This window comes from Oncorhynchus masou, unplaced genomic scaffold (assembly GCF_036934945.1).
Source record: "Oncorhynchus masou masou isolate Uvic2021 unplaced genomic scaffold, UVic_Omas_1.1 unplaced_scaffold_5879, whole genome shotgun sequence".
Lineage (NCBI taxonomy): Eukaryota > Metazoa > Chordata > Actinopteri > Salmoniformes > Salmonidae > Oncorhynchus > Oncorhynchus masou.
The window spans coordinates 432-19,948 of NW_027012301.1; the positions used below are offsets into that span (position 1 = coordinate 432).

Consider the following 19,517-nt stretch of genomic DNA (forward strand, 5'->3'; position numbering starts at 1 on the left):
ATTTTTTCAAATGGTATCTGAGTTGTTTAAAAACATATTAAATGTAATCCTAAAGTAGAACGGGATAAGACCAGGAGTTTATATTCACTCACTGCACCAGCTGTATGTTCTTAGCCTCGTCGTTCAGCCACGACTCGGTGAGACATAAGATATTACAGTTTTTAATGTGCCGTTGGTAGGATATACGTGCTTTTAAGTTCGTCCCATTTCATTTCAGCGATTGAACGTCAGCTAGCAGAACAGAAGGCAAAGGGCTAATTAGCCACTCGTCGCATGATCCTGCGCTCGGCACCCTGATCTTTTGCCTCAAAATCTACTGCTTCCTTCTCCAGTAAATCACGGGGATTGAGTCTCTGTTGGGCCATCTGCAGAATATCCATTGTCTGGCCATTGAAGTAGAACTCCTCGTCAATTTGAGGTGAATAATCCCAGTTCTGATGTCCAGAAGCTCTTTTCGGTCACAAGAGAGGGTGGCAACAACATTATGTACAAAACATGTTACGAACAATGCGAAAAAAAGAACAAAAAATAGCGTGATTGGTTGAAAGCCGATAATAAGGCAGCCCTACCCTCATTCTCCTGGTTCCAAAAAATAAATAACAATAAGGGAGGGTCTTGGGTCTGTATCTTCCTGGTATCCAATAAGGAGGGGTCTTGGGTCTGTATCTTCCTGGTATCCAATAAGGAGGGACCAGGTTTGTATCTTCCTAGTATCCAATAAGAGGGGACTTGGGTTTATCTTCCTGGTATCCAATAAGGAGGGTCTTGGGTCTGTATCTTCCTGGTATCCAATAAGGAGGGGTCTTGGGTTGTATCTTCCTGGTATCCAATAAGGAGGTCTTGGGTTTGTATCTTCCTGGTATCCAATAAGGAGGGGACTTGGGTTTGTATCTTCCTGGTATCCAATAAGGAGGGTCTTCGGTCTGTATCTTCCTGGTATCCAATAAGGAGGGTCTTCGGTCTGTATCTTCCTGGTATCCAATAAGGAGGGGTCTTCGGTCTGTATCTTCCTGGTATCCAATAAGGAGGGGTCTTCGGTCTGTATCTTCCTGGTATCCAATAAGGAGGGTCTTCGGTCTGTATCTTCCTGGTATCCAATAAGGAGGGGTCTTGGGTCTGTATCTTCCTGGTATCCAATAAGGAGGGGTCTTGGGTCTGTATCTTCCTGGTATCCAATAAGGAGGGGACTTGGGTCTGTATCTTCCTGGTATCCAATAAGGAGGGGACTTGGGTTTGTATCTTCCTGGTATCCAATAAGGAGGGACTTGGGTTTGTATCTTCCTGGTATCCAATAAGGAGGGGTCTTGGGTCTGTATCTTCCTGGTATCCAATAAGGAGGGTCTTGGGTCTGTATCTTCCTGGTATCCAATAAGGAGGGGTCTTGGGTTTGTATCTTCCTGGTATACAATAAGGAGGGGACTTGGGTTTGTATCTTCCTGGTATCCAATAAGGAGGGGTCTTGGGTTTGTATCTTCCTGGTATCCAATAAGGAGGGGACTTGGGTTTGTATCTTCCTGGTATCCAATAAGGAGGGGACTTGGGTTTGTATCTTCCTGGTATCCAATAAGGAGGGGACTTGGGTTTGTATCTTCCTGGTATCCAATAAGGAGGGGACTTGGGTTTGTATCTTCCTGGTATCCAATAAGGAGGGGACTTGGGTTTGTATCTTCCTGGTATCCAATAAGGAGGGGACTTGGGTTTGTATCTTCCTGGTATCCAATAAGGAGGGGACTTGGGTTTGTATCTTCCTGGTATCCAATAAGGAGGGGACGTGGGTTTGTATCTTCCTAATGTCCAATAAGGAGGGGACTTGGGTTTGTATCTTCCTGGTATCCAATAAGGAGGGGTCTTGGGTTTGTATCTTCCTGGTATCCAATAAGGAGGGGACTTGGGTTTGTATCTTCCTGGTATCCAATAAGGAGGGGACTTGGGTTTGTATCTTCCTAATGTCCAATAAGGAGGGGTCTTGGGTTTGTATCTTCCTGGTATCCAATAAGGAGGGGTCTTGGGTTTGTATCTTCCTGGTATCCAATAAGGAGGGGACTTGGGTTTGTATCTTCCTGGTATCCAATAAGGAGGGGACTTGGGTTTGTATCTTCCTAATGTCCAATAAGGAGGGGTCTTGGGTTTGTATCTTCCTGGTATCCAATAAGGAGGGGTCTTGGGTTTGTATCTTCCTGGTATCCAATAAGGAGGGGTCTTGGGTCTGTATCTTCCTGGTATCCAATAAGGAGGGGTCTTGGGTCTGTATCTTCCTGGTATCCAATAAGGAGGGGTCTTGGGTCTGTATCTTCCTGGTATCCAATAAGGAGGGGTCTTGGGTCTGTATCTTCCTGGTATCCAATAAGGAGGGGTCTTGGGTTTGTATCTTCCTGGTATCCAATAAGGAGGGACTTGGGTTTGTATCTTCCTGGTATCCAATAAGGAGGGGTCTTGGGTCTGTATCTTCCTGGTATCCAATAAGGAGGGGACTTGGGTTTGTATCTTCCTGGTATCCAATAAGGAGGGACTTGGGTCTGTATCTTCCTGGTATCCAATAAGGAGGGTCTTGGGTGTGTATCTTCCTGGTATCCAATAAGGAGGGGACTTGGGTTTGTATCTTCCTGGTATCCAATAAGGAGGGGACTTGGGTTTGTATCTTCCTGGTATCCAATAAGGAGGGGACTTGGGTTTGTATCTTCCTGGTATCCAATAAGGAGGGGACTTGGGTTTGTATCTTCCTGGTATCCAATAAGGAGGGGACTTGGGTTTGTATCTTCCTGGTATCCAATAAGGAGGGGACTTGGGTTTGTATCTTCCTGGTATCCAATAAGGAGGGGACTTGGGTTTGTATCTTCCTGGTATCCAATAAGGAGGGGACTTGGGTTTGTATCTTCCTGGTATCCAATAAGGAGGGGACTTGGGTCTGTATCTTCCTGGTATCCAATAAGGAGGGGACTTGGGTTTGTATCTTCCTGATATCCAATAAGGAGGGGTCTTGCAGTGGGTGGAGCATCTCAGATAGAACCAAGTTCTATTTGAGCGCTTTTGGCTACACAGACGCTAGTTCATGTGTTGGAGTGGTGTGGGTGAAATGATTGATTGACATGTAGTGTATGTGTGCATTTTATTGTTGCTCTGCTCGTGCAAAGTGGCCTGAGAGGTTTGCGTGTAACAACTTCCTGTGGAGTTGTGGAGGCAAGCTGTGGAACATTCCTTTAATGATATATACCCAGTGATTCTTGTAGAATATAACTATAAATAAATATTTAAATGAGTTTAGTTCAACTGTCGCGTACCCATCAGAACCCAAAATATAAAATTGTTTTGCTCTATGTTTGTAAACAATGTACATTTTTAGCAAACACTTTTGTAGACTTAAAACTATACATTTTGATATTACCATAGGGATGGTCAGTCCTTGCATTCATTGCTCGGTCTATGCATTTGAGAGTGGTTACATTTCTCCAGGCCCGTTCCTCAGCTTTTTACCAAAACAGGGGCGGGTGTCGTCTTTGTTATTGTTTCAATTAAGGACTCTTGCTTTAATGATTTATATTTTATAGGAGAAGCCCTCCTTACTTCGTTTTATTAGTATTTGGTGTGTAACTAAACCGGTCTGACATAATAAGGTGTGACCATGACATGTGACAGAACATGTACTCATTTTATTAGTAGTTGGTGTGTAACCAAACCGGTCTGACATAATAAGGTGGACCATGACATGTGACAGAACATGTACTCATTTTATTAGTAGTTGGTGTGTAACTAAACCGGTCTGACATAATAAGGAGTGACCATGACATGTGACAGAACATGTACTCATTTTATTAGTATTTGGTGTGTAACTAAACCGGTCTGACATAATAAGGTGTGACCATGACATGTGACAGAACATGTACTCATTTTATTAGTATTTGGTGTGTAACTAAACCGGTCTGACATAATAAGGAGTGACCATGACATGTGACAGAACATGTACTCACCAAAAACAGGATCCTCCTCCTCCTCCTTCACTATGATCTTCAGTCCTGGTACACCAGCTTCAGCTTGACCCAGGCTCTCTCCAGCATGTGACAGCTGGAGTCCACCACTAGGGGGCAGCGTGACGGTCTCTTCCGCATGCGCCTGCTTCCTGTGTCTCCTCAGACTGGAGGCAGTGAAGAAGTCCTTGTGACAGTAGGGGCAGCGGTAACCTTTTACTCCCGGTGTGTGTCCTCTGGTGTGCCCTGAGGAACCCCGGCTGGGTGAAACTCTTCCTGCACTCGGAGCAGCTGTACGGTCTCTCCTCGGAGAAGCTCTGCTGGTGTCTCTTCAGGTCTCCCAGGGAGAGGAACCTTTTACCACAGTCGGGGCAGGGTGTGGTCTCTCCTTGATGTGTACCTACACCCAGGACCACATTGGAAATAAGTGTAATTAAAAGGAATATTTTTTTAACTATCAGAGTTTTTGCTTTGGACAATAAGTGCTCAATCTACAAAACTTGACATGCACAATTATTATTTAAAAAATGGGGGGGGTTGTACAAACATTGGCTAATGAATGAAAATAATTTAAATATATTGTTTGACTAAAGTGATCCTTTAGTCAAACCTGGAATCTGTATTTGGTGAAACTGCCATGTCCATTTGGGATATTACAGTAATAAAGAAGTTACTAAACTGCCACGTCCACTTGGGATATTACAGTAATGAAGAAGTTACTAAACTGCCACGTCCAATTGGGATATTACAGTAATGAAGAAGTTACTAAACTGCCACGTCCAATTGGGATATTACAGTAATAAAGAAGTTAATGGAAACACTTTACTTTTCCCTCGGACATCATGTGCGAGAACACCATGTGTTTTGTGCGCTAGAACACCATGTGTTTTGTGCGCTAGAACACCATGTGTTTTGTGCGCTAGAACACCATGTGTTTTGTGCGCTAGAACACCATGTGTTTTGTGCGCTAGAACACCATGTGTTTTGTGCGCTAGAACACCATGTGTTTTCTGCGCTGCTGGATCCTCAACGACATTAGCGCCTTGGTGAACAGTCTGGGTGAACAGCCTGGGTGAACAGCCTGGGTGAACAGCCTGGGTGAACAGCCTGGGCGAACAGCCTGGGCGAACAGCCTGGGCGAACAGCCTGGGCGAACAGTCTGGGCGAACAGTCTGGGCGAACAGTCTGGGCGAACAGCCTGGGCGAACAGTCTGGGTGAACAGCCTGGGTGAACAGTCTGGGTGAACAGTCTGGGCGAACAGTCTGGGAGAACAGCCTGGGAGAACAGTCTGGGCGAACAGTCTGGGCGAACAGTCTGGGTGAACAGCCTGGGTGAACAGTCTGGGCGAACAGTCTGGGCGAACAGTCTGGGAGAACAGTCTGGGCGAACAGTGGCACTGTTTCCCCCCTTTACGGATTTCAGCTTTAACATTTTCATTGTCCTCTGGGATTTCTTTTAAAATGGTTTTAAACTGAACAACAATTTATATAAAGAAATAGGGGATACATCCCAAATGTTCCTGTATTCTATATATAGGATCCCAGTGCGTCCCAAATGGTCAAAAGCTGTGCATATATATATATATATGACCAGAGCTCAATGGTAATAGGATCCCATTTGGGACATACTTTTGACCAGAGCCCAATGGTAATAGGATCCCATTTGGGACATACTTTTGACCAGAGCCCAATGGTAATAGGATCCCATTTGGGACATACTTTTGACCAGAGCCCAATGGTAATAGGATCCCATTTGGGACATACTTTTGACCAGAGCCCAATGGTAATAGGATCCCATTTGGGACATACTTTTGACCAGAGCCCAATGGTAATAGGATCCCATTTGAGACGCACTCAAACCAACTGAACCTACCCTCTGGTGTGACTCCATGTAACCCCGGGCTGAGAAGCGCTGACCACAGTCTGGACAGGAGAAGGGCTTCTCTCCCCTGTGGGTGGTCAGGTGGACACGCAGCTTGTAGAAGGTAGGGAACTGCTCTCCGCACTTCTGACAGGTGTTGGAAGTGTGGTTGTGGTTCTCCTGGTGTTGGACAGGTAGTCCTCCCGGTGTAGAGGGGACGGAGCCGGGAGGAGGGGCAGGACTGTCTCCTGTGGGAATGAGATAGGTTTATGCTGCAATAGTTTGTGTTGGGGGGATAGGGTCAGTCTTATGTCTGGAGTATTTATCCGGGGTCCTGTGTGAATTTAAGTATGCTCCCTCTAATTCTCTCCCTCCCTCCCTCCCCTCCAACTGACATTTACTCCTGAGGTGCTCTGGATAAGAGCGTCTGCTAAATGACTTAAATGTAAATGTAAATGTGCTGACCTGTTGCACCCTCTACAACCACTGTGATTATTATTATTATCTGACCCTGCTGGTCATTTATTAATGTTTGAACATCTTGGCCATGTACTGTTATAATCTCCACCCGGCACAGCCAGAAGAGGACTGGCCACCCTCAGAGCCCGGTTCCTCTCTAGGTTTCTTTCTAGGTTCCTGCCTTTCTAGGGAGTTTCTCCTAGCCATCGTGCTTTGACATCAGCATTGCTGTTTTGGGGTTTTTGTCTTGATTCTATACAGCACTTTGTGACATCGGCTGATGTAGAAAGGGCTTTATAAATACATTTGATTGATTGATTGATTGGTTAGACCAGAACCATGTGTTTAGACAGCTGGGGCGATTAAGGCTTAGGCATTATGATGCATTTACATGACACTTGAACATTCTATGGAGCCATGTTAGCACATCATTAGCATAACATGGGAAACATTTAAATAATTATATGTCACTATGTCTAGAATTAGAACAATATTACAATTTCAAAGTTGGTCCAACGCTCTAAATATATGTCTCTGGGTTAGACCAGTGGCCACCAGACCTGGGTTCAAATACTATCTGAAATCTTTCAGATACTGTTAGCATTTGCTCTAGTTTGCAAGGAGTACCAGATGGGCGGGATTTGCGTTTTTTGCGTCTACTCTTATTGGTTCCATTGGGGAAGACTTCTATTCTTATTGGTTCAATTAAGCCCAATTAATCCCAGATAAAGTATTTGGAATGACTTCAAATACACTAAACAAAAATATAAAACGCAACATGTCAAATTTTGGTCCCATGTTTCACGAGCTGAAATAAAAGATCCCAGAAATTCCCCATAAACAGCTTATATCTCTAACATTTTGTGCATAAATGTGTTTACATCCTGTTAGTGAGCATTTCTCCTTTGCCATGATAATCCATCCACCTGACAGGTGTGGCATATCAAGAAGCTGATTAAAACTTCTTATGGCTGCAGGGGCAGTATTGAGTAGCTTGGATGAAAGGTGCGCAGAGGTGCCCAGAGTAAATGGCATGCTCCTCAGTCCCAGAAGCTAATATATGCATATTACTATTAGTATTGGATAGAAAACACTCTGAAGTTTCTAAAACTGTTTGAATGATGTCTGTGAGTATAACAGAACTCATATGGCAGGCATAAACCTGAGAAGAAATCCAAACAGGAAGTGAGAAATCTGCGGTTGGTCGATTTTCAACCCAGGCCCTATTGAATTCACAGTGGGATATGGATGAAGTTGCACTTCCTAGGGCTTCCACTAGATGTCAACCGTCTTTGGAAACTTGAATGAGGCTTCTACTGTGTTGTGGGCCTGAATAAGAGCTGAATGAGTCAGGTTACTGGCAGAGAGCCATTTCCTGGTCACGCGCATTCCACATGATATCGACCTGCGTTCCATTGCTTCTCTAGACACAAAGGAATTCTCCGGTTGGAACTTTATTGAAGATTTATGATAACAAAATCCTAAAGATTGATTATAATACTTAGTTTGAAATGTTTCTTCGACCTGTAATAACTTTTGAAGTTTTTGTCCAGTTATGCGGGACCTGCACGACCGTTTAGATATGTGTACCTAACGCGCTAGCAAAAGTATCTACTTGGACATAAATAATGGACATTATCAAACAAATCAAGCATTTATTGTGGAACTAGGATTCCTGGGAGTGCATTCTGATGAAGATCATCAAAGGTAAGGGAATATTTATAATGTGATTTCTGGTTTCTGTTGACTCCAACATGGCGGAAAATTGTATTTATTTTCTGAGCGCCGTCTCAGATTATTGCATGGTTTGCTTTTTCCGTAAAGTTTTTTGAAATCTGACACAGCGGTTGCATTAAGGAGAGGTATATCTATAATTCCATGTGTATAACTTGTATTATCATCTACATTTATGATGACTATTTCTGTTGAATCGATGTGGCTATGCAAAATCACTGGATGTTTTTGGAACTAGTGAAAGTAACGCGCCAATGTTTCAGATATTTTTATAAAAATATGAACTTTATCAAACAAAACATACATGTAATGTGTAACATGAAGTCCTAGAGTGTCATCTGATGAAGATCATCAAAAGGTTAGTGATTATTTTATCTCTATTTGTGCATTGTGACTCCTCTCTTTGACTGGAAAAATGGCTGAGTTTTCTTTGGCTTGGTGGTGACCTAACATAATCGTTTGTGGTGCTTTCGCTGTGAAGCCTATTTGAAATCGGACACTTGTGGGATTCACAACAAGATTACCTTTAAAACGGTATAAGATACATGTATGTTTGAGGAATTTTAAGTATGAGATTTCTGTTGTTTTGAATTTGGCGCCCTGCACTTTCACTGGCTGTTGTCATATCATCCCGTTAACGGGATTGCAGCCCTAAGAAGTTTTAACTAAACAGCATGATGTGCACCTTGTCTGGGGACAAAAAAAGGCCACTCAAATGTACAGTTTTGTCAAACAATGCCACAGATGTCTCAAGTTTTGAAGGAGTGTGAAATTGGCATGCTGACTGCAGGAATGTCCACCAGATCTGTCCACCAGAGAATTTAATGTAAAGTTTTAGAGAATTTGGCAGTACATCCAACCGGCCTTACAACCGAAGACCACCAGGACCTCCACATCCGGCTTCTTCACCAGCCACCCGGACAGATGATGAAACTGTGGGTTTTGCACAACCAAAGAATTTCTGCATAAACTGTCAGACACCGTCTCAGGGCAGCTAATTTGCTTGTTGTCCTCACCAGGGTCTCGACCTGACTGCTGTTCGGCGTCGAAACCGACTTCAGTGGGTAAATGCTTACCTTCGATGGCCACAGAGTTCCTCTGTCCAGTGTCTGTATTCTTTTGCCCATCTTAATATTTTATTGGCCAGTCTGAGATATGGCTTTTTCTTTGCAACTCTGCCTAGAAGGCCAGCATCCCTGAGTCGCCTCTTCACTGCTGATGTTGAGACTGGTGTTTTGCGGGTACTATTTAATGAAGCTGCAACCAGACACTCTATTGTACTTGTCCTCTTGCTCAGTTGTGCACCGGGGCCTCCCACTCCTCTTTCTATTCTGGTTAGAGCCAGTTTGCACTGTTCTGTGACGGGAGTAGTACACAACGTCGTACGAGATCTTCAGTTTCTTAGCAATTTCTTGCATGGATTAACCTTCAGTTCTCAGAACAAGAATAGACTGACGAGTTTCTGAAGTAAGTTCTTTGTTTCTGGCCATTGTAATCGAACCACAAATGCTGATGCTCCAGATACTCAACTAGTCTAAAGAAGGCCCGTTTTATTGCTTCTTTAAATCAGAACATCCATTTTCAGCTATGCTAACATAATTGCAAAAGGGTTTTCTAATGATCAATTAGCCATTTCAAATTATTAACTTTGATTAGCTAACACAATGTGCCATTGGAACACAGGAGTGATGGTTGCTGATAATGGGCCTCTGTACGCCTATGTAGATATTCCATTAAAAATCAGAAGTTTCTGACTACAATAGTAATTTACAATATTAACAATGTCTACACTGTATTTCTGATCAATTTGATGTTATTTTAAATGGACAAAAAAAAGTGATTTTCTTTTTTAAAAAACAATTAAATTTCTAAGTGACCCCATTGAACATTATTCAGTATAAAAACACAAAGTCCAGAGGCATATTTACACTGATTGTACAAAACATTAGAAACACCTTCCTAATATTGAGTTGCACTCGCCCTTTGATCTCAGAAGAGACTAAACTTGCCGTGGGGGCATAGACTCCACAAGGTGTCTAAAGAGTTCCACAGGGATGCTGGCCCATGTCGACTCCACAAGGTGTCTAAAGAGTTCCACAGGGATGCTGGCCCATGTCGACTCCACAAGGTGTCTAAAGAGCTGCACAGGGATGCTGGCCCATGTCGACTCCACAAGGTGTCTAAAGAGTTCCACAGGGATGCTGGCCCATGTCGATTCCACAAGGTGTCTAAAGAGTTCCACAGGGATGCTGGCCCATGTCGACTCCACAAGGTGTCTGAAGAGCTGCACAGGGATGCTGGCCCATGTCGACTCCACAAGGTGTCTAAAGAGCTGCACAGGGATGCTGGCCCATGTTGACTCCACAAGGTGTCTAAAGAGCTGCACAGGGATGCTGGCCCATGTCGACTCCACAAGGTGTCTAAAGAGCTGCACAGGGATGCTGGCCCATGTCGACTCCACAAGGTGTCTGAAGAGTTCCACAGGGATGCTGGCCCATGTCGACTCCACAAGGTGTCTAAAGAGCTGCACAGGGATGCTGGCCCATGTCGACTCCACAAGGTGTCGAAAGCATTCCACAGGGATGCTGGCCCATGTCGACTCCACAAGGTGTTGAAAGCATTCCACAGGGATGCTGGCCCATGTCGACTCCACAAGGTGTTGAAAGCATTCCACAGGGATGCTGGCCCATGTCGACTCCACAAGGTGTTGAAAGCATTCCACAGGGATGCTGGCCCATGTCGACTCCACAAGGTGTTGAAAGCATTCCACAGGGATGCTGGCCCATGTCGACTCCACAAGGTGTCTAAAGAGTTCCACAGGGATGCTGGCCCATGTCGACTCCACAAGGTGTCGACAGCATTCCACAGGGATGCTGGCCCATGTCGACTCCAATGCTTTCCACGGTTGTGTCACGTTGGCTGGATGTCCTTTGGGTGGTGGACAATTCTTGATACACACAGAAAACTGTTAAGTATCAAAAACCCAGAATCGTCGCAGTTCTTGACACAAACTGGTGCGTCTGGCTCACCCTCTGAATGGCACACATACACAATCCATGTCTCGTTTGTCTCAAGGCTTAAAAATCCTTCTTTAACCCGTCTCCTCCCCTTCATCTACACTGATTGGAGTGGATTTAACAAGCGACAGCAATAAGGGATCATAGCTTTCAGCTGGATTCACCTGGTCAGTCTATGTTTATTTTCATCATAGGTACACTTCAACTATGACCATAATTTGCAAATTAATTAATTAAAAAATCCTACAATGTGATTTTCTGGATTTTTCTCTCATTTTGTCTGTCATAGTTGAAGTGTACCTATGATGAAAATTATAGGCCTCTCATCTTTTTAAGTGGGAGAACTTGCACAATTGGTGGCTGACTAAATACTTTTTGCCCCACTGTGTGTGTGTGTGTGTGTGTGTGTGTGTGTGTGTGTGTGTGTGTGTGTGTGTGTGTGTGTGTGTGTGTGTGTGTGTGTGTGTGTATATATATCATGGAAAGAGCCGGTGTTCTTAATGTTTTGTACACTCAGTGTAAATTGTGGACCTCAAAGGGCCAGCAACTCACTTGAACATGATTTGCATAGTAGCAACATGTCTTCCTAAACCACCCGTCAGTACCTTGAGGTACTACGGCCCTTTATCAATGGGGGCCGGCCTGGGTGATTTATGGAACTTGAACATGATTTGCATAGTAGCAACATGTCTTCCTAAACCACCCGTCAGTACCTTGAGGTACTACGGCCCTTTATCAATGGGGGCCGGCCTGGGTGATTTATGGAACTTGAACATGATTTGCATAGTAGCAACATGTCTTCCTAAACCACCTGTCAGTACCTTGAGCCAGACGGACATCCTCTTGCTCTGGCAGAACATCCACTACAGCCTGAAGTTTAGAATTCTAAAATGAAGCAACAATGAGAAGTTAAAGACAGTTGAAACATAGATGTTGAAAAGTTATTGTACAGCCAGTTGTCTAGGAGTCGTGTCTCAAATAGCACCCTAATCCCTATATTGTGCACTACTTTTTTTTTACCAGGCACCAGGACCAATCCCTATTCCGTAAATAGTACACTACCTTTGACCAGGGCCCATAGGGCTAAGTAACTGATTATAGCCAGCTCCTGTCAAAAGTAGTGCACTATATAGGGAATACGGTGCCAATTGAAACACAGCCCTAGTCCTCAATTGAGACACAGCCCTAGTCTTCCAATTGAGACACAGCCCGAGTTCTCCAATTGAGACACAGCCCTAGTCATCCAATTGAGATACAGCCCTAGTTCTCCAATTTAGACACAGCCCTAGTTCTTCAATTTAGACACAGCCCTAGTTCTCCAATTTAGACACAGCCCTAGTTCTCCAATTGAGACACAGCCCTAGTTCTTCAATTTAGACACAGCCCTAGTTCTCCAATTTAGACACAGCCCTAGTTCTCCAATTGAGACACAGCCCTAGTTCTTCAATTGAGACACAGCCCTAGTTCTCCAACTGAGACAGCCCTAGTTCTCCAACTGAGACAGCCCTAGTTCTCCAATTGAGACACAGCCCTAGTCATCCAATTGAGATACAGCCCTAGTTCTCCAACTGAGACAGCCCTAGTTCTCCAATTGAGACACAGCCCTAGTCATCCAATTGAGATACAGCCCTAGTTCTCCAACTGAGACAGCCCTAGTTCTCCAATTGAGACACAGCCCTAGTCATCCAATTGAGACACAGCCCTAGTTCTCCAATTGAGACACAGCCCTAGTCATCCAATTGAGATACAGCCCTAGTTCTCCAACTGAGACAGCCCTAGTTTTCCAATTGAGACACAGCCCTAGTCATCCAATTGAGATACAGCCCTAGTTCTCCAACTGAGACAGCCCCTAGTTCTCAAATTGAGACACAGCCCTAGTCATCCAATTTTAGACACAGCCCTAGTTCTCCAATTGAGACACAGCCCTAGTTCTCCAATTGAGACACAGCCCTAGTTCTTCAATTGAGACACAGCCCTAGTTCTTCAATTGAGACACAGCCCTAGTTCTTCAATTGAGACACAGCCCTAGTTCTTCAATTGAGACACAGCCCTAGTTCTCCAATTGAGACACAGCCCTAGTTCTCCAATTGAGACACAGCCCTAGTTCTTCAATTTAGACACAGCCCTAGTTCTCCAATTGAGACACAGCCCTAGTTCTTCAATTGAGACACAGCCCTAGTTCTTCAATTGAGACACAGCCCTAGTTCTTCAATTGAGACACAGCCCTAGTTCTCCAATTGAGACACAGCCCTAGTTCTCCAATTGAGACACAGCCCTAGTTCTTCAATTTAGACACAGCCCTGGTTCTCCAATTGAGACACAGCCCTAGTTCTTCAATTTAGACACAGCCCTAGTTCTCCAATTGAGACACAGCCCTAGTTCTTCAATTTAGACACAGCCCTGGTTTTCCAATTGAGACACAGCCCTAGTTCTCCAATTGAGACACAGCCCTAGTTCTTCAATTTAGACACAGCCCTGGTTCTCCAATTAAGACACACACTAGTCCCCACCCGTTACTAGTATCGTCCTGTTGGACAAGCAGCTCCGGTTGGTGTGGCAGCACATCTTCAGCAGCTCTTAGTCTTGTCGACCCCTCAGCGTGACTTCCATGTCTCAACAAGGCTCCTGATTGGTAGAAGCTCTTCCCACAGTCAGGTGCAAGGCAGCGGTAGGCTTTCCCGTGTGGCTCTTCTGGTGTATCCTAAAGGAGGACTGCTGAGAGAAGCTCTTCCCACACACGGTGCAGTGGAACGGCTTCTTCCCGTGTGGGTCTTCATGTGTGGGTCCCGGGACTGTTTTGTAGTGAAGAGTCGGCCACACACAGAGCAAGGGGAAAGACTTAGTGGATGATGTTGTGTTGTCGAGGCGTTCTGTTGTACTACAGGGACATCAGACTCACACCACGCCTCCTCTCTCTTCCTCTGAAACCTTTGAGGCCAGTGTTAAACGGTGATGGAGATAATCGGTTTTCCAACACCATCTCCCGCTGGCTCAACAGTGAGCTCTGGTCACCATGGTTACAGTCAGCTCCAGCGTTGTGGCGAAGAGGAGACAGACTGGACACTTGGTCTACAGACTCCTGCAGCAGAGAACAGCACAGGCTAGGCTTCACCCTTACAGGTAAACAATTTAAACAAATTCAGCACTTGGTTCAGTCTACTACGCTGGACCCGGAGTTAGGAACGTCACTACACTGCTGTGCTGTATCGTCTCCTGCCGGATACTAAAGTTTTTAAAAAATCCTCAAATCAAGAAGTTGTTGCTGTTTTTGTTCATATTGCGAAACAACACAGTTAACGCTAGACACATAAAAGGGTGACTATATGATTAGCTAAAAAACGACATTGTTATTACAACCAACAATTCAACTGACAGCAGATACTAGTTGGCATCGGCGACAAGCCAGTAAGCTAGCTACATGAAATCTTTACACTCATATATATTGAAAGAAAGCGGTTTCTCCCACCCCGACAAGTTTCCTCTCACCTCATCCATGCTGTGTTGTTTAAGATGGTCCACCGGGCAGGAATATCACAGGGATGACACACGGAACATCAGCAGGTCGGGAAAGTTGTCATGTCAACCAGGACAGGGCCATGGCTAACGGTAGCTAAACCTGTTAACCTGTTAGTCTTTCGATGTTGCCCAGGACACAATATGACGGTGATCTCCAAAAGTCGCCGTTCAACGAAGTCCCGTGGCCGATGAACGTAAGACACAAGCGAAGTTCATAGCTGAATAGTTGTATTAGCAAACGGGAAGACAAGAAGCTACAATCGGCCAACTATAAACTTGCTAGCTTAACAGTAAAAAGACTGAAGTAAACGATAAATCACAAGCGGTAGTTGATTACTCTCGTCTAGATGGTCACGTCTGACGACACCGAGGCGGAAGTCGGAAGAAAAACAACAACCAGTTTGTTTCATATTCTGAGCTTCTTCTTTTTTTAAAGAGCACTACTATATACAATGGACGTGGTGGTGAGTAGATAACAATAACTTGTATAAATATAACATTGATAATGTTTCGAAGGTGGGCGTATGTTTTTAAATTTTGTGCTCAGTTCAGCGGTTTTGAACAAAGCAGCAGTTTCCTTGCCCGGTGGAAGCAGTCTAATCGATACCTTCACCATTATATTTCCGTTACCCGTTAGAAGTGAAGTGAAATAGCGCTAGAATGGTGATATGCAGCGACCATGTTGGTGATATGCAGCGACCATGTTGATGCTAGCAGTTTCCATCAATGAATATGTATAGAGATGCGTGTTCAGGCATGATGTAGAATAAACCAGAATCTGGTTTACGAAGGAGTCAGTTGAATATTGCGATTATCCTTTAAGCCCAGGAAACAGCCATTCAACTTGCCGTTCACACATTTTTCAAACTTAATCATGTTAAAATATGTCCGGTACCTACCAATAATTGAGTTTCGCTGAACAACTATATTCATTACAACTGTTCCTGGTCGGCATGTGCTTCGAAAAAAAGTTAAAGTAAATATATATATTAAAGTAAAAAAATAATATATATATATATATATATATATATATATATATATATATATATACGCACACTAAGAAAGCTACATGTAACCATAAAAATGCTTTGTCTGGAAATAATTGTAGTGACAAATCCACTTCAGTTTTCTTCTCTCTCAGGAGACCAAACTCCAGGGTCCCCTGGGCCCAAAGGTATCCATGGGGACCAAATAACACCAGACCCTAGGGGGGTGAAGCAGAAGGAGGACACCTTTGAGCCCTAGCTCAGCACTATGCCAGCACATTACCTGAATTTGCCCATGTGAAAACAGAAGAAAGGAGGAAGAGATATGGGGTGTGGCTCACCCAAGTACAGGTGCTCTTGCCTTCTCTCTCTTTGTGAGTTTGTTTATTTAGAACTTGCCGTGATTTAAATCTTGTGTGTTTCCTTCAGGGTTCTTCAACGTCAAGAAGGAGGAAGAGGAAGAAGCCATAGTATATCCTATACAGACTAGTGAGTACAGCATCACAGAGGAGTCATAGTATATCCTATACAGACTAGTGGGTACAGCATCACAGAGGAGTCATAGTATATCCTATACAGCATCACAGACGAGTCATAGTATATCCTATACAGCATCACAGAGGAGTCATAGTATATCCTATACAGCACCACAGAGGAGTCATAGTATATCCTATACAGACTAGTGGGTACAGCATCACAGAGGAGTCATAGTATATCCTATACAGACTAGTGGGTACAGCATCACAGAGGAGTCATAGTATATCCTATACAGACTAGTGAGTACAGCATCACAGAGGAGCCATAGTATATCCTATACAGACTAGTGGGTACAGCATCACAGAGGAGTCATAGTATATCCTATACAGCATCACAGAGGAGTCATAGTATATCCTATACAGCATCACAGAGGAGTCATATTATATCCTATACAGCATCACAGAGGAGTCATAGTATATCCTATACAGACTAGTGGGTACAGCATCACAGAGGAGTCATAGTATATCCTATACAGCATCACAGAGGAGTCATAGTGTATCCTATACAGCATCACAGAGGAGTCATAGTATATCCTATACAGACTAGTGGGTACAGCATCACAGAGGAGTCATAGTATATCTTATACTGACTAGTGAGTACAGCATCACATATGAGTCATAGTATATCCTATACAGCATCACAGAGGAGTCATAGTATATCTTATACTGACTAGTGAGTACAGCATCACATATGAGTCATAGTATATCCTATACAGCATCACAGAGGAGTCATAGTATATCCTATACAGACTAGTGAGTACAGCATCACAGAGGAGTCATAGTATATCCTATACAGACTAGTGGGTACAGCATCACAGAGGAGTCATAGTATATCCTATACAGCATCACAGAGGAGTCATAGTATATCCTATACAGCATCACAGAGGAGTCATAGTATATCCTATACAACATCACAGAGGAGTGATAGTATATCCTATACAGACTAGTGAGTACAGCATCACAGAGGAGTCATAGTATATCTTATACTGACTAGTGAGTACAGCATCACATATGAGTCATAGTATATTCTATACAGCATCACAGAGGAGTCATAGTATATCCTATACAGACTAGTGAGTACAGCATCACAGAGGAGTCATAGTATATCCTATACAGCATCACAGAGGAGTCATAGTATATCCTATACAGACTAGTGGGTACAGCATCACAGAGGAGTCATAGTATATCCTATACAGCATCACAGAGGAGTCATAGTATATCCTATACAGCATCACAGAGGAGTCATAGTATATCCTATACAGCATCACAGAGGAGTCATAGTATATCCTATACAGACTAGTGGGTACAGCATCACAGAGGAGTCATAGTATATCTATACAGCTTCACAGAGGAGTCATAGTATATCCTATACAGCATCACAGAGGAGTCATAGTATATCCTATACAGACTAGTGGGTACAGCATCACAGAGGAGTCATAGTATATCCTATACAGACTAGTGGGTACAGCATCACAGAGGAGTCATAGTATATCCTATACAGCATCACAGAGGAGTCATAGTATATCCTATACAGACTAGTGGGTACAGCATCACAGAGGAGTCATAGTATATCCTATACAGCATCACAGAGGAGTCATAGTATATCCTATACAGACTAGTGGGTACAGCATCTACAGAGGAGTCATAGTATATCCTAGACAGCATCACAGAGGAGTCATAGTATATCCTATACAGCATCACAGAGGAGTCATAGTATATCCTATACAACATCACAGAGGAGTCATAGTATATCCTATACAGACTAGTGAGTACAGCATCACAGAGGAGTCATAGTATATCCTGTACAGCATCACAGAGGAGTCATAGTATATCCTATACAGCATCACAGAGGAGTCATAGTATATCCTATACAGCATCACAGAGGAGTCATAGTATATCCTATACAGCATCACAGACGAGTCATAGTATATCCTATACAGCATCACAGAGGAGTCATAGTATATCCTATACAGCATCACAGAGGAGTCATAGTATATCCTATACAGACTAGTGGTTACAGCATCACAGAGGAGCTACCATGGTGTACCTAAGCTTCTTATCTGACCTGAGATTTCTCTGTTCCCTCAGATGACAACCCAAGCCCCACTTCTGACATTACCAGTCATAGTTCTGATGACTCCAGCCCTGACAATGGCCCTCGAGCCACCCCTGACAATGGCCCTAGAGCCACCCCTGACAATGGCCCTCGAGCCACCCCTGACAATGGCCCTAGAGCCACCCCTGACAATGGCCCTCGAGCCACCCCTGACAAGAACAACCCCCACCATAACAGCGACCCCAGGTCTGGCCCTGCCAGTGGAGGGGCATCGGACAAGGACCCTGCATCCAGAGAGGAAGATGAGGAGGGAGAGGAGAGGAGCACCAAGATCTCAGCAAACCCAGGGACTAAGTCCAACAAGACCAAAGGCGGTCATCAGAGGCCGTTCCCCTGCTCTAGGTGTGGGAAGCGTTTATCCACCACTGTTAGCTTAGACAAACACCAGGTCATCCACACCCGACTGAGACCGTACCCCTGCTCCGTACCGGCCTGCGCCAAGAGGTTCTGCTCACCAGCCGAGCTGAAGAGACACACACTCACACACACAGGTTTTTATTTTATTTTTTACTTTGGTTCCTTTCGAAAGTATTCAGCCTAAATTTATTTTTCAAAGTTCAGTCAAGTGAAAAATCAAGAGTCGGGTTCTCAACCAATCTGGTCAAAAGATATTTTTGCCACAAGTTCTGTCCACTTTTTTTGGGGGGTTGAATTGTTTAAGGTCGTTCTAGTGTACCTTTTTTTTTTTTAAAGGCATATTCAATCATCAGACAATCAAGTTCAATTACGTTGTGTGTTTTGTGTCCTCCTGCCCAATAACAGGAGAGAGACCCTTCCCCTGTCCAGACTGTGACAAGAGCTTCACCATACTGGCTGCTTTAAAGACCCACCAGAGAACACACACAGGAGAGAGACCTTACGTCTGTGAGGTGTGTGGCAAGGTTGGTTCTTTTATTAAATCTCCTTTACTGATTGTTTGCTTTTATTTTTTTGTCATTTGATTGTTTTACTGTGAAGAGTGTTGCAAATTTAAAATACTTTTTGTAGTAATTTATAGTGTTTTTTTTATGGACAGTGATAGTCGGAATGTATAGGGGAGACAGATACAGAGAGAGAGAGAGAGAGGATTCGTACCCATGTCGCCAGGTGTATAAACTGAGTGTACAAAACATTATGAACACCTGCTCTTTCCATGTCATAGACTGACCAGGTGAATCCAGGCGAAAGCTATGATCCCTTATTGATGTCACTTGTTAAATCCACTCCAATCAGTGTAGATGAAGGAGAGGAGACGGGTTAAAGAAGGATTGTTAAGCCTGGAGACAAAATATTTAAGTGCCTTTGAACGGAGTATTGAGGTAGGTGCCAGGTGCACCGGGTTGAGTGTGTC

The 19,517-nt window shown here is 43.9% G+C and overlaps 1 protein-coding gene across 1 annotated transcript; it reads left to right on the plus strand.

The window, feature by feature from the left end:
• The first annotated feature begins 15,502 nt into the window (after nucleotides 1-15,502).
• LOC135536278 (zinc finger protein 467-like) lies at nucleotides 15,503-19,430 on the plus strand. Its single transcript, XM_064962637.1, has 6 exons — nucleotides 15,503-15,525; nucleotides 15,691-15,723; nucleotides 15,843-15,886; nucleotides 15,965-16,024; nucleotides 18,160-18,678; nucleotides 18,950-19,430. Exons 1-6 carry the CDS (start codon nucleotides 15,503-15,505, stop codon nucleotides 19,126-19,128), a joined length of 858 nt encoding a protein of 285 aa, XP_064818709.1. The 3' UTR covers nucleotides 19,129-19,430.
• The last annotated feature ends 87 nt before the right edge of the window (nucleotides 19,431-19,517 follow it).

Coding starts and splice junctions, on each gene's coding strand:
- LOC135536278 (XM_064962637.1), top strand. CDS start 15,503: ATGTGCTTCGAAAAAAAGTTAAA. Junction 15,526..15,690: donor TGCTTCGAAAAAAAGTTAAA/GTAAATATATAT, acceptor CTTCTCTCTCAG/GAGACCAAACTCCAGGGTCC. Junction 15,887..15,964: donor TGTGGCTCACCCAAGTACAG/GTGCTCTTGCCT, acceptor TGTTTCCTTCAG/GGTTCTTCAACGTCAAGAAG.